This window comes from Lissotriton helveticus, chromosome 9 (assembly GCF_964261635.1).
Source record: "Lissotriton helveticus chromosome 9, aLisHel1.1, whole genome shotgun sequence".
Classification (NCBI taxonomy): domain Eukaryota; kingdom Metazoa; phylum Chordata; class Amphibia; order Caudata; family Salamandridae; genus Lissotriton; species Lissotriton helveticus.
The window spans coordinates 1048013697-1048026466 of NC_136070.1; the positions used below are offsets into that span (position 1 = coordinate 1048013697).

Sequence of the window (12770 nt, forward strand, 5' to 3'; positions counted from 1 at the left end):
CTCTTCCACTAGAGATGCGGCTGCTAGATGATCTTTTAGCTTTTCGTAAAGCTTTAAAAACTTTTTCGTTTTAATAAATTAGCTCTTTGTCTCCTTCTGTTGTGTTCCCTGTAGGTGTTGCATTTTACCTGCCATGCGCCAGGACGCCCCTTAGCTGGGGCAGCTGTGCGCAATACAAAAGTATGTAACATAACATAACATAACATAACATGAAACTGTAGGCAGTATTAGCTCAGACCAGTTGCGCTGAATTGACGTGACGCATACGCACCAGGTCCCTGCGCTGATTTGCCATTGCTATGTTTGCCGCATTCATCTAATTATGGTGCATTGGTTTGAGGCAGAGCAAGATGTTCATGATATGGTGACTGCAGCGATGTATCCTTGAGATGCTGGTTATGCGGCTTGATGCACTGGTGAATCAGCAGGAGGAAAAGTCATTCACTGTCTGCAAGAATGTTCGGCAAGAGGAGAAGTAACACTGGACAGTTGTTGGAAGCTGCTGTCATATCCATATTAAGAATTTTTACAACATTGCACCAATGTTAATGTATTTGTCTTGAAGTTTTTGTTGCATCTATGTATACCATGTTTCATGGGCTATTGTCTGCAGGGGTGTGTGATACTGGTGAGCAGTGTGTGGGTGAGTGTATATTTCTAATGCTGTGCCTATTTAGATGGCCATTAAGGGTATGTTGTATTGATTGATTACCAAGCTTTATGGGTTGTTGCCTGCTGTGGTGTGTGGTACATGTGTGCAGTAGCGGGAATGCATTAGTTACTTTGTCTTTCAGTGTGTGCAGTAGTGGGAGTGCATTAGTTCATTTGTCCTGCAAGGTGTGCAGTAGTGGGAGTGTTTTGTTCCTTGGTCCTGCAAGGTATGCAGCACTTGGGGTGTGTTGTTTCCTTTGTCCTGCAAGGTGTGCTGTTGTGGAAGCACATTTGTTTCTTTGTCCTGCAATGTGTGCAGTAGTGGGAGTACATCATGTCCTTTGTCCTGCAATGTGTGCAGTAGTGAGAGCGCATTGGTTCCCTTGTTCTACAAGGTGTGCAGTAGTGGCATTGCATTGGTTCTCTTGTCCTGCGTGTTGTGCAGTAGGGGAGTTCATTGGTTCATTTGTCCTGCAAGGTGTGCAGCAGTGGGATTGGGTTCCTTGTCCTGCAGTATGTGCAGTAGTGGAAGTGTGTTGGTTCTTTTGTCCTGCAGTATGTGCAGTAGTGGAAGTGCATTGGTTCCCTTGTCCTGCAAGGTGTGCAAAGTAGGAGTGTGTTAGTCCCTTGTCCTGCATAGTGTGATGCGGGATATATTTATAAGATGTGTCCTGCTACATAAATCTCACAAGTTCTCTAGTGGGAGCAGAAGATTTATTGAGTGTGATCTTTATGTGATGTGATATTCCTTTACAATCTAAGGAGTGGAATAATTTAGGTAATGTGATTTTTTTTGTAATTTAAGGATTGGTTACTTATATTTATAGGACGTGTGGAATGTATATTTTCTTCCACCCAGTATCCTGTCGTTTTTGTTTCCTGAAGGAAGGAGCTATGTTATATCCGGTTATCTCCTAGTTCTGTGCTGCTCAGCCAGTGTGAATGTGATGTAATAGAATGTTCATGATTGCATGGTTTGGATGAGTGGCCAGGTGGAATTAGTGGGGCTAGGCAGCAGGATGCTGCTCCGGTTGGGCAATACTTACCATCTTACTTTAACTGAATAAATTACTTGTATAATATACACTACTAGCTACTGGACCGATTACCTACTGAGGCCAAACTGCCTTTAAAAAAACTCAAAGCACTGTAGAGCCTCACGCTGACAGGGGAAAAGTCGGTTGACGCAGGCACAGCGCTGCTCACACACCACCACCCCCTCTTAGGGTGCTGGAGATTCAAAGACAGGTGGATGAGACCAACAGCTGCTGCAGCACTGCTGTTTATTAATTTCTGGAGACCAAGCTGAAGCAGCATAATAAAGAGAAAGCAAACACTTCCCCTGGGTGATTTCATTTTGGTTAATCACTATTGTGACGTAGTTTCAGTGAATAACAGGATTTCGAGCGGATTGTTCACAATAAAAGGCTGACAATGGAAGAAGTCCACAACAAACATGTTTATGAACTGACGTGATTTGTTTTGGTGGTTGTATTTGTTCCCTTCATGGCCTTAAGAGATCTTCTTACTCAAATCTTGTTCCTTCCTATAAAACCGCTAAACATAACAGAACGCCAAACTACCCAGATAATTTCAATCATGGAGTCTCTACAAGTGTCAATGTGGAGGTACATATTTCAGAAGTTAGAAATCACTTCTCATTCTTAGAATATACTGCTTTCTCTCCAAAAATAGTATATTGTGCCTTAAGACCAAAATAAATGCTAGGTAGCGTAAAATGGAATGACGTCCTTCCTGCATTAATTGACAATACTTTCCCTGATGTTTTTGTAGGATTACCCGGTACAGAAGCGGATCTAGAAAAAAGAAGACAGATATATGGACAGAACTTTATACCTCCAAAGAAGCCAAAAACCTTCTTGCAGCTAGTCTGGGAAGCATTGCAAGATGTGACTTTAATAATTTTGGAACTTGCAGCCATTATTTCTTTGGGCCTCTCATTTTATCATCCTCCCGGGGAAGCAAACGCCGGTAAGTTCTAAATCCTTCATCATCAGCTTCTTTAAACCCATTAGACAGGATTGCTCTGCAATTGTGTTTTTTCATTCATTAATTGTTAAATCAATATGCAAGACTTAGTAATTATGTTCGTAAAGTTTGTAACCATATTTTATTATAACCATCTGTCAGTATTACCAAGTTCTATTTTGTTTAAAGTTCAAAAATCAATAACTTACAAAGAGAACGATGATGCTCCAAAGGTAAGATGTATTTTACCCTTCTGGTATGCCTTGAAAAAAACTATAACTTGACCTCTGCAACAAAAGAAATAATAACATTATTCAGCGCTTTTTGATTTGTTGTTAATCCCCTGATAAAAGTGATCTGTGGGGAGAGAGAAGGCCAATTTCTAGACTCTTAAAGTTTGAAATAAATGAATAAGATATTCCTGTCTCTCACTCATTTCCCATGACAGAAGTTGCAGAAGCTCTTTGCAGGCTGAGTTGCTTCAGAACTGTCTAGCACACTCACAGGCCCTTGTCGGTTCCCTTGGAGAGGCATCTTGATTGATTGTCAAATAATGACCCACTTTGTATCAGGTCACCTGTTCATCTGTTTGAATTATGCATAGGTAAACTTGCAATAACCAAGGTATTCCAGTTGACCAGTTAGTTATGTGTGGCCATCTAAACAATATAGGTTTGCTTTATTGTGCAAAATTAGGCTTAGATTAAAGGAATTCTTAAAATGCTTTTGGAAGTCTGATAAGAAAACACTGGTGAGACAGAATTATGTTATGTGTAGACTTATTTCAGGCACAAGAAAGGTAAGAGACAATGTTTTGAAATATTTCCTATATAAAATATGATGAGCTGATTAGTTAGTTTGGAGGTTTATACTAGATACATTCTGCAGCTGGGACCCATGCTTCTCCTGTGGTGAGTCTATCCAAGTACCACAGGGACCAAACAAAAGCACACCACAAATATTTTGGCATTTAGGGATGTTGTTATCGTTCAGAAATGTAGTATGTTGTTTGTAAACCGCTCCTACTTTCACATTATTACCAAGAAAAGATATGCAGTTCAGACATAAAGCAGAACACACTCACCTCACGATGCATTGTGAAATGTATTTGGATTACTCACGTAAAATTTATATTTTACTTAGTTTTACATGTGAATAAATCATAATCTCTCAGTTGCACATACAATATTATTATTTTAATTTTTTAGAGTTTAGAGCATTGGCATACTTAATCAGTGCACACTTATATTTATAGAATTTTTCAAGTGGAGAACGGGGCTCTTTCCTATAATGAAAGACACAGAGAGTGAAGCAAATCAAAGTGAAGGCTCATTCATGGTGGTTGAAAGCATTAATAGCTTTATGGTGACTTACTATCCTTTTCTAATATTGAATCCAAGTGGCATTCTGTTGGGATTAGCTATGCCAAGGCAACTAAATGTAAATGTATTGTATTTATATAGCGCATTTCTCCCCGGAGACCTCGTAGCGCTGTATTCATACCACTGTGGAACCCATCCTGGCTTTTCCTGTGAAAAGTCCACTCCTGGGCCACCCAAGGTGAAGCCAGGCATCCAAGCGCTGCTGGGGCCGTTGTGGAGATCAAGCAAGCTATTGCCTAGAGTCACAGAGTGGGACCCATGATTAGACTAGGCACCGAGGTGAGAATTATCAGGTCTGAGGAAATTGAGTCCAAGAGCCACCGAGGCGGGAATTGAACCCTGGTCCCAGGCCAGATCTCTGCATCAGGGTCTGCCGCTCTTACCATTGAGCCACACTTCTCCACAACAACAAGTGTGAGGAAAGGAGATCGGTGCCTTGTTTGAGAAAATCTTAAAATAGCAATTGTGCTACAAAGGAATACGTAAAAAGAAATATTGAAAAAGAAGACCGAGGTAACTGAAGTAAATACAGGACACTTACTATGCAATGCAATACGAATACGAAAAAAAAACAGTCTTACATTTTCAATATTGCATGAAAAAGATTTGAAAGTGAAGATCCTATCCATAATAGGTCATTATATGCCTTTCATGCTATAACCATGTTACTTACATATACAATATCTAGTAGTTCCACAACTTTGTTACACTCACCCTTGAGCAACTGGTGTTGGCCTTGAGACCATTCAGCATTCTAGTAGGCATAGGGATGGTAGGGAACATAGTTCTCAAATAAATTTACCTCCTAGAAAATATAGATGAAGAAGGGTCACACATTAGATCAGTAGTAAGTGTCTTCCTTTTGTTGCCTTTATCTCAACATTGAAGTGTCTGTGTGTCAGGATTCCAGTTGGGATAAAATGCTTTAGCTGAGAGTCCCAATCATCCACTTGCTTTAACCAAAGAATGGAAGAATAATACCTTGGTGGGACCTTTGTGAAAAGGAGGGAATGAATAGGACACAGAGTTTCTGGTTAGAATTCACCACCAGGAGCTAGGAATCGTCTCAGAACATCTGCTCGGTAATCCTAATAAAGTAACACATCAAAAAATAACTATTACAATCTTGTAAGCAGTCCTTAACATGAAAAACAAGAACAAGTGTGTTATCATCTTACCTTTCAGTTGTTGGGGAAGTGCCATTATTAACCCTGGTCCCACGGTATACAGGCCGGAACCGAAGATGATGAGGAGAGGAGCCTACACATGCCGGATGGAATAGGCAGCACAATGACAGCAGTTCTTTGAAAGCAATTATGATGGAGATAAGGATGAACACATTTGTTAGGGAACTGAGGAGGGAGGCAAGAGAATCAAGGGAAGAACAGAAATGTGTGCCAGGGAAAACAGAGTGCTGAAAATGAAAAGTAATAAAGTGCGGGATTTAAGACAGGGTTATAAAGTAATTATAAGAGGAGTTAGCTGAAAAAACTGTGGGAAATTTCTAGACTCCTTCTCAGTGTCTATGTGTCTTATCTAGTAGCTCCACTTTAATCTCACTGGAACATTCACTTCTAATGGAAAAAGTGAAGATCATGCAGTTCTCATACTAGGTTATGAAACTAGTTTTCCTGTCCACGTCTTCCATGTTTGAACTCTCCTGATCTTACCTACTACAGTTTACCAATGTCCCTTTGCATTCTTACACTCTGCAACAAAAAGCATGCATATTTAGAGAAAATAATAAAATCTAAAGTAGAGTATGAAGGTGGCCGTTATCACGATACGGAATGAGTTACTAATTCTTTTTTTTAAACGTTAGTGATATAGCAAATAACATAGAATGCAGTCAGGTGTACATTTAGGGCAGAAACAATGTAGGCAGTAGTACAAACATTTGGAAAGGTGCAGCATTGTAACATGAGGGTCACATAGTGGCCATGCTTTTAGTGATCAAAATATATCTACGTCATTAAGATGTGTGTGGCTATTGGCCTGCACACTTAGAAGTACAGCCAATGGAATGTGAGGCTCCATATTGAATTGTGCTCATTTCTGGAAGTCACCAACAAAAAATATATAATGGTCTCAAGCAGAATGAAGAGACTTTAATAGACATATGCTTATTTAGGGGAAAGATAGCATAGTTAGGACCAGATAAGATGTGATTAGGGTATTCATTCATTTAATCTTTATTTCGGTCAACATATAACCATAAAAGATACAATTTGTTAAAAAGAAAAACGTTGCATTTTCAACACTTCCTCCATAATTTCATATATAATCAAAAAGCGGGTAGGACACAAAGGACGGGGCATCAATCTTGATTCGACATTAAAATACACAGCCTCAGCTTCGCCGTAAAACCTATCTAATCCATAAATACATGCTGGCCATCTAATTACAAAATTAAAAACCTTCATATCATTTAAAATGTACAAAAATAGGACAGATCATACAATCTTGACCATTTGAAAGTGCAAGTGCTTATCTTGGCCTATGTTATGAACTGGGCAAAACTAATTTTACTTGTTTTTTTCATAGCTATAACCCCCTTCTCTTCCTTGTAAAAAATACATTAAATAAGAATCTACTTACAGCAAAAACTATTTTTTGCGAAGAGTCAGTTCTTGGAATACGTAAAGCATTACTACAACTCCTGGTGCCTAAGAGCCTGCAAAGGGCCTTGATCCAACGTTTCCTCGCAGTAATGTATGCTGCGCAGAAAAATAATATGTGCACATCATTTTCCCTTGCTGGCTTTGTGCGTAGGGGGCACAGGTCACTTCCCTTTTCCCCCTTCTCTCTGTTCCAGCTAGATGTATTAGCACCTATTTGCAAAATTCCGTACCTGAATTGTAGAAATAGTGATTTTGCTAGTGGAGGTTCTATCTCATCTAAAAAAGGTTCTTGAGTAGCAACATCTTTAAAAGCTAAGAACCTCAAAGTTAAAGAACCCACAGTGGCACTATTCAACATACTATTGGCTACATAACTCCAATAAGTCAATTTTAGATTCTTTTTACAAGGTGGCGTACGTTTTTGAGGGTCGCTTCAGTAGTGGGGCAGGCCTAATTTTTGCATCCAGGACATTACATGTTTCAGCCATGGGATATCTCTTGGTCTGTTCACCTTTGTAATTTCCTCCAGGCCAACTTTATAGTGGATTAGTTCTGGGGTCACCTAGATCCTTATCCAGAATAATAGCGGTCTCAGTACAGCACAGTAATCTGTGCGTTTGATATTCAAATCCATAATTATTGGCAACAAAGGTGTCCTATTTGGAAGTTTTAACAGTTGTCTGAAGTATTTATTTTCTTCCCGCTCGAAGTTCTTTTTACAATGGGATCCCCAAATCTCAGCCCCGTAAAGTGCTGCTGATTAGGCTTTAAATTTCTAAACTTCCAAAGCTGGTGAAACAGCCTTGGAAGTACTAGCTTTATGCTTCTTTAATATGGGGATCGAGCTCTGAAGCAGCGCTATCCTGCTTTTTTGTAATTGTCCCTTCCAGGCCTTTTTACTTTCCAGAGTAATTCCCAGGTAATTAAAACTTTCAACATATTCTAGTTGCTGGTTAATTAAAACAAGATTTGTTTTTAAAAGACTTGTGGGGGTTCAGAGCCATATATTTGGTTTTAGATGAGTTTATTTCAAGACCTTTTTGTATACAGTAGCTATTGAAAGCATCCACCAAACATTGTAGTCCCTTGGGGGTTTGTGAAATTAAAATGGTATCATCGGCGAATAATAAGGCCGGAACCGCTTCGTCCCCAAGGTGTGGAGAGTCATGCTTACAATTTAAAAGGAACTTGGGGATATCATTTACATAAAGTGAGAAGAGGGTTGGTGCCAACACGCACCCCTGTCTAACTCTTCTTCTCACCGGGATTGGTTTAGTTAATTCTCCCTTTGGTCCCCATCTTACCATTGCGTAGTTCCCTGTATGTAGTCTGATTAGTTGCCTTAATAACTCTGATGGTACCCCAGTTTGCTTTAGTGTAGCCCATAATTGGAGTCGGGGAACCAGGTCAAATGCAGCTCTTAAATCTATAAAAGCTATATATAGGCTGCCCTCCCTAAATACTACATATTTCCAATAAATACACAAGAACCTAAAAACTTGGTTGACGGTACTTGTTTTTGGTCTGAACCCTGCTTGATACTTTGTTAAAATGTCCTCCTCATCCATCCACTCTAATAATCTATTTAAAATGTGCCGAGCATATACTTTTTGTAAAATATCAGTTAAACTGATAGGGCGATAATTAGCTGGGTTGTGACGATCTCCTTTTTTACAAATGGTCACGATCTCTGCCCCTTTCCATGTGTCAGGGATCAGGGTCCCAGCCGCTATTGAATTGCATAAAAAGTTAACATAGGGGCTCCAAACTTCTAGATCGTGTTTTAGCAGGTCACCTGGAATCTTATCCGAACCTGGCGCCTTTCCTGGTTTGATAGTTGCTATTGCTTTTTTTGACTCCTCTAAACTAAAAAGCAATTCTGTGTCAGTAGATATTTCTTCTTCTGTGACATTCCTTATGGCAGGTGTGCCATTACTGCTGTCTTGGTAGAGGTTAGAAAAGTGGTCAACCCAGGTTTTCTCATCAAGGAAGAGATCCTTGGAGCTTTTCCCAGACCTGTTGCCTTTTGCAATGAAGCTCCAAAAGGCTACCTGGTCTTTAGATTTTGCAGCAATGATTAAATCCGTCCATATATCATTGTCCCAGGCTTTTTTTGATTCTGCTAATAGCCTTTTATATTTGTGCCTACTTGTGCCAATTTCTATAGGGCTCTTTGTTTTGATTGTCTGAATTAGCTCCAACTTTGCTCTTCTACATTATTTATTAAACTAAGGGTTGGCCATCTTATTTAAATTACTACTACCTCCATCATCCTTTTTATATAACTTTGTCAGCAATGGGTGGAGGGCTTCAACCAAAGTGTGATGCAGTTTTAGCACATCTTCATCCCCTTTTCTTAATTCATCAAATTAGCTAATAGTTTTGTATATATTTATCATTGTGGCATCTTTAGTCAATATATGAGGCCATTTCAGTGCACGCCTGTTGTTACTTATACGTAGTACACCAGTTAGTTGAATATTCCCCTCCACCAATACCTCAGTACATTTAAAAGGATGACGTTCAAGTTAAAGTTCTAGAGGGTAATGGTCGCTCTCTACTCTATTGCCAATTATTAAATCTATGGTAATGTGCCACAGATTTATAGAAGCAATGATATAATCTATCTGACTATGTATATTGCCTCTGCAAAATGTAGAACCGCTGGGTCTATCAGACGGAAGGCGCCCATTACACACCCGTAATTCATGTCCCACCATTGCTTTCATAATTTGGGCTACCGCAACAGTACATTTTACTTCTCTAGAGGAGTCTAGACTGGGAATTCTATATGCTGTTTCTTGATCTTCGAAGAGATCATTCATTCCCACCATGGGTTCATATTTACAATTAAAGTCCCCACCACAGATTATGCTTCACCGTGACTCAATTGAGTCAAGGAATGTACCCAGTTGTTCTATTACTAGAGATTCTTTACCGCTGCTATTTGGTCTGTTATAGACATTAAGTAGATAAATAACCCTTTTTACTAAAGTCATTACTTTTACTCCCAATATGTCTAGGGAGTCAATATGTAAAGGGGTTACTTCTACTTCTAGTGTAATGCTTGTCCATATAACCAAACCTCCAAATGGCCTGCCTCTGCCACTCTGACTGGCATTTATGCTGTATGTTTTGTAGCCTAGTCTATGCGGGGTTTCTAGAGACCAGGTCTCCTGAAGGAGTACTATATCAACCTGGTCTATATATTCATTCCATAACCCACCTGCTAGGTTCTTGGCAAGGCCTGCGATGTTCCAGGCGATCATTTTTATTTTAGGGCTAAACTTTTCTCCCCTACCTGTGCTTGCTTCTATTGCATTTGATATTTTCTCATTTGATGCCCCAGACTTGAGATCATGGTTCGGGCTTATATTTACTCCCGTCGTTCCTTGTTCTAGCCCCTCATTTTCGCCTGTATTGCTTATCTCCAGTACCCCCAAGGATATCCCTATCTCAGCTTTATTCTTTGTTTTTGTAGAGGAGTTAATCTTCTGACCTTTTTGTTCGGTAATCCTAATGAAGTCACACAACAAAAAATAACTAACACAATCTTGTAAGCAGTCCTTATTATGAAAAACAAGAACAAGTGTCAGTCAGTCAATATAGCTTTATTCGATTTTGATACAAAAATCATAAAAGCATACAGTTTAAAATAGTTGTAAATACAAACATACATACAATAATACATAATATCTACATGTTAAAAACTTTTGCCCAGCCCGTGGGAGTAAGTATCTTGGTTATAACGTACTATACACAGGTCAGAATTTGATCAACCAACAATTAATAGGGATTCCAGTGCTTAAAACTATAGAGCAATGATTCTTGACGGGTATGAGTAGGAAAACTTCTGCCCATTAACATGTTGCACCCTGCCTTTGGACTGGATGTGGGGGACCACGACATTCTGGGGTAAAAATCGTGCAAATCCCAGACGGAGATAGGGCTGTTTCCCACTTGGGGTGCGCAGGTGCGCAGGTACGGGACAATATGTCTCTGCCTAAATCTTACAAGCACTAAGTCACCAACGATATCTTTTTGGAGGGAACCCAGCCAGCCCACCCTTCTAACACTCATTATTGTACCCACAAGGTTGGGTGGCAAGGGTCTATTATTGGTCAGCCAAACTTTGGCCTTGTTCAGCAAGTCGTGTTGTCTCTCGATTTTCCCTGGGGGAAGTATTGGTACTCCCGCAAGGACACACACAAAGGGAGCTGCCTCCGGGGGGAGTTGGATGGAAGTAACTTTATTACAGTGTGCTCTAGGAGCAGCAAGTTGCGAGAGAGTAGGTATAGGGTGGGTTCTGCGAAGTGTTGGGACTAGTACATTGGAGACTATTGGTTGGGTTAAGGCCCTTTTGCCTTGCGTGGTTGGCTTTGGGTCTTTCTGGGTAGTAGATGGGTCCGAACATTTGGGTGCTACAGTACTTTTGTTAGCTGGCAAGGTGGACTTGGTGGACTTGATGGTTTCTTCCAATCCCGTCAGCCTGTCCCCTAGTGTGTTTATTTTATCTAACAATGGTGTTATGATAGAGCTGACCAGTTGTTCGATAAGCGATAATAGATCCATCTGTATAGGAGATGGTAGAACAACTAGTTTCTCAGCAGTCTCAGGGATCATGGAGGGGTTGCTGGCAGGAGGTGTAGGGCTTAAGCACAACTTTTGAGGTTTAGCTTGGTTCCCCATGTTATTAGCCCCATTACATTTCCTTGTAACGGATGAGGAATCAGAAATGGCGAGCCTTTGGGTGTTTTGAATGTTATCTTGATTTGATGATGGGAGGGGTTGCAAAGAGTTGACAGTATCGGGTGATGCACAGAAGCTTTCAAAAGGGAGCGGTGAATCCACTAAAATGTGTGTGGTTCTGCATAGAAAGTTTAACTCATCTAACCACGAGGACGCTTGGTCTGCGTCTACTGTTTGTAAAGTCTCAGTGGGCATTGTTGTATTATCCCCCTTGTAAGTCATATTGTGGTTTAAGTCCTAGGACAGAGGCAAAGTCAGTGGATAATACGCCAAAGAGAAGCAAGGGTTCTTTACCTCATCCTAGCATGTAATCACGAAACCAAGGGGGGTGGCCCCGTCTTGTCCTCCTCGGGTCTCAGAGGGCCTAAGAGGGCCCGCCCTTTGCCCGGGCTTAGCCCCGCGCTTTGACCCGCGCGCGTCCCGCGTGACAGAAACAAGGCCTGCACAAATAGGTCAAAAAGGCGGGCCGGCTGGGGAAGAGTACCAGCTGTTGGTAATGTCAGGGAATGCTGGTACTCGCAGTCCCTGGCCGCCGCACCCGCCGATTCCCCACAACAAACAAAAGGCAGCAAAAAGTCTCCAAGTGGGCAATATAATCCTCCGGTCCACCCGCAGGTCCCAGACACGGCAAACCTCGAGCCGCGAGTCGCTCCCGCGAAGCGGGGGCGGCGAGAGGTATTTGCAAAGGACAGCAGGCAGGAGGCGGGGCCGGCTGGGGAAGAGTACCAGCTGTTGGTACTGTCAGGGAATGCTGGCACTCGCAGTCCCTGGCCGCCGCACCCGCCTATTCCCCACAACAAACAAAAGGCAGCAAAGAGTCTCCAAGTGGGCAATATAATCCTCCGGTCCACCCGCAGGTCCCAGACACGGCAAACCTCGAGCCGCAAGAACAAGTGTGTTATCATCTTACCTTTCAGTTGTTGGGGAAGTGCCATAATTAACCCTGGTCCCACCGTATACAGGCCCGGAACCGAAGACGATGAGGAGAGGAACCTACTCATGCCGGGTGGAATAGGCAGCACAATGACAGCAGTTCTTTGAAAGCAATTATGATAGAGATAAGGATGAACACATTTGTTAGGGAACTGAGGAGGGAGGCAAGAGAATCAAGGGAAGAACAGAAATGTGTGCCAGGGAAAACAGAGTGCTGAAAAAGTTAAAAAGTGCGGGATTTAAGACAGGGTTATAAAGTAATTATAAGAGGAGTTAGCTGAAAAAACTGTGGGAAATTTCTAGACTCCTTCTCAGTGTCTATGGGCCATATGTATCAAGCCTTTTGCGAATCGAAAGTCCGAAATTCGCAGAATTTCGGCCTTTGCGAATCGCAAACGGCCTTTTTGCATGTTTGGGATGTATGAAATAATCGCAAAATAAGGAA

The 12770-nt window shown here is 41.3% G+C and overlaps 1 protein-coding gene across 5 annotated transcripts in view; it reads left to right on the plus strand.

The window, feature by feature from the left end:
* Window positions 1-12770, plus strand: part of ATP2B2 (ATPase plasma membrane Ca2+ transporting 2) — a 1528737-nt gene that overhangs the window by 835258 nt on the left and 680709 nt on the right. For all 5 annotated transcript variants that reach the window (XM_078661398.1, XM_078661399.1, XM_078661400.1 and 2 more), the window contains exon 4: window positions 2446-2643. In XM_078661398.1, the coding sequence (XP_078517524.1) occupies window positions 2446-2643 (198 nt within the window). The remainder of the gene's footprint in view (window positions 1-2445; window positions 2644-12770) is intronic.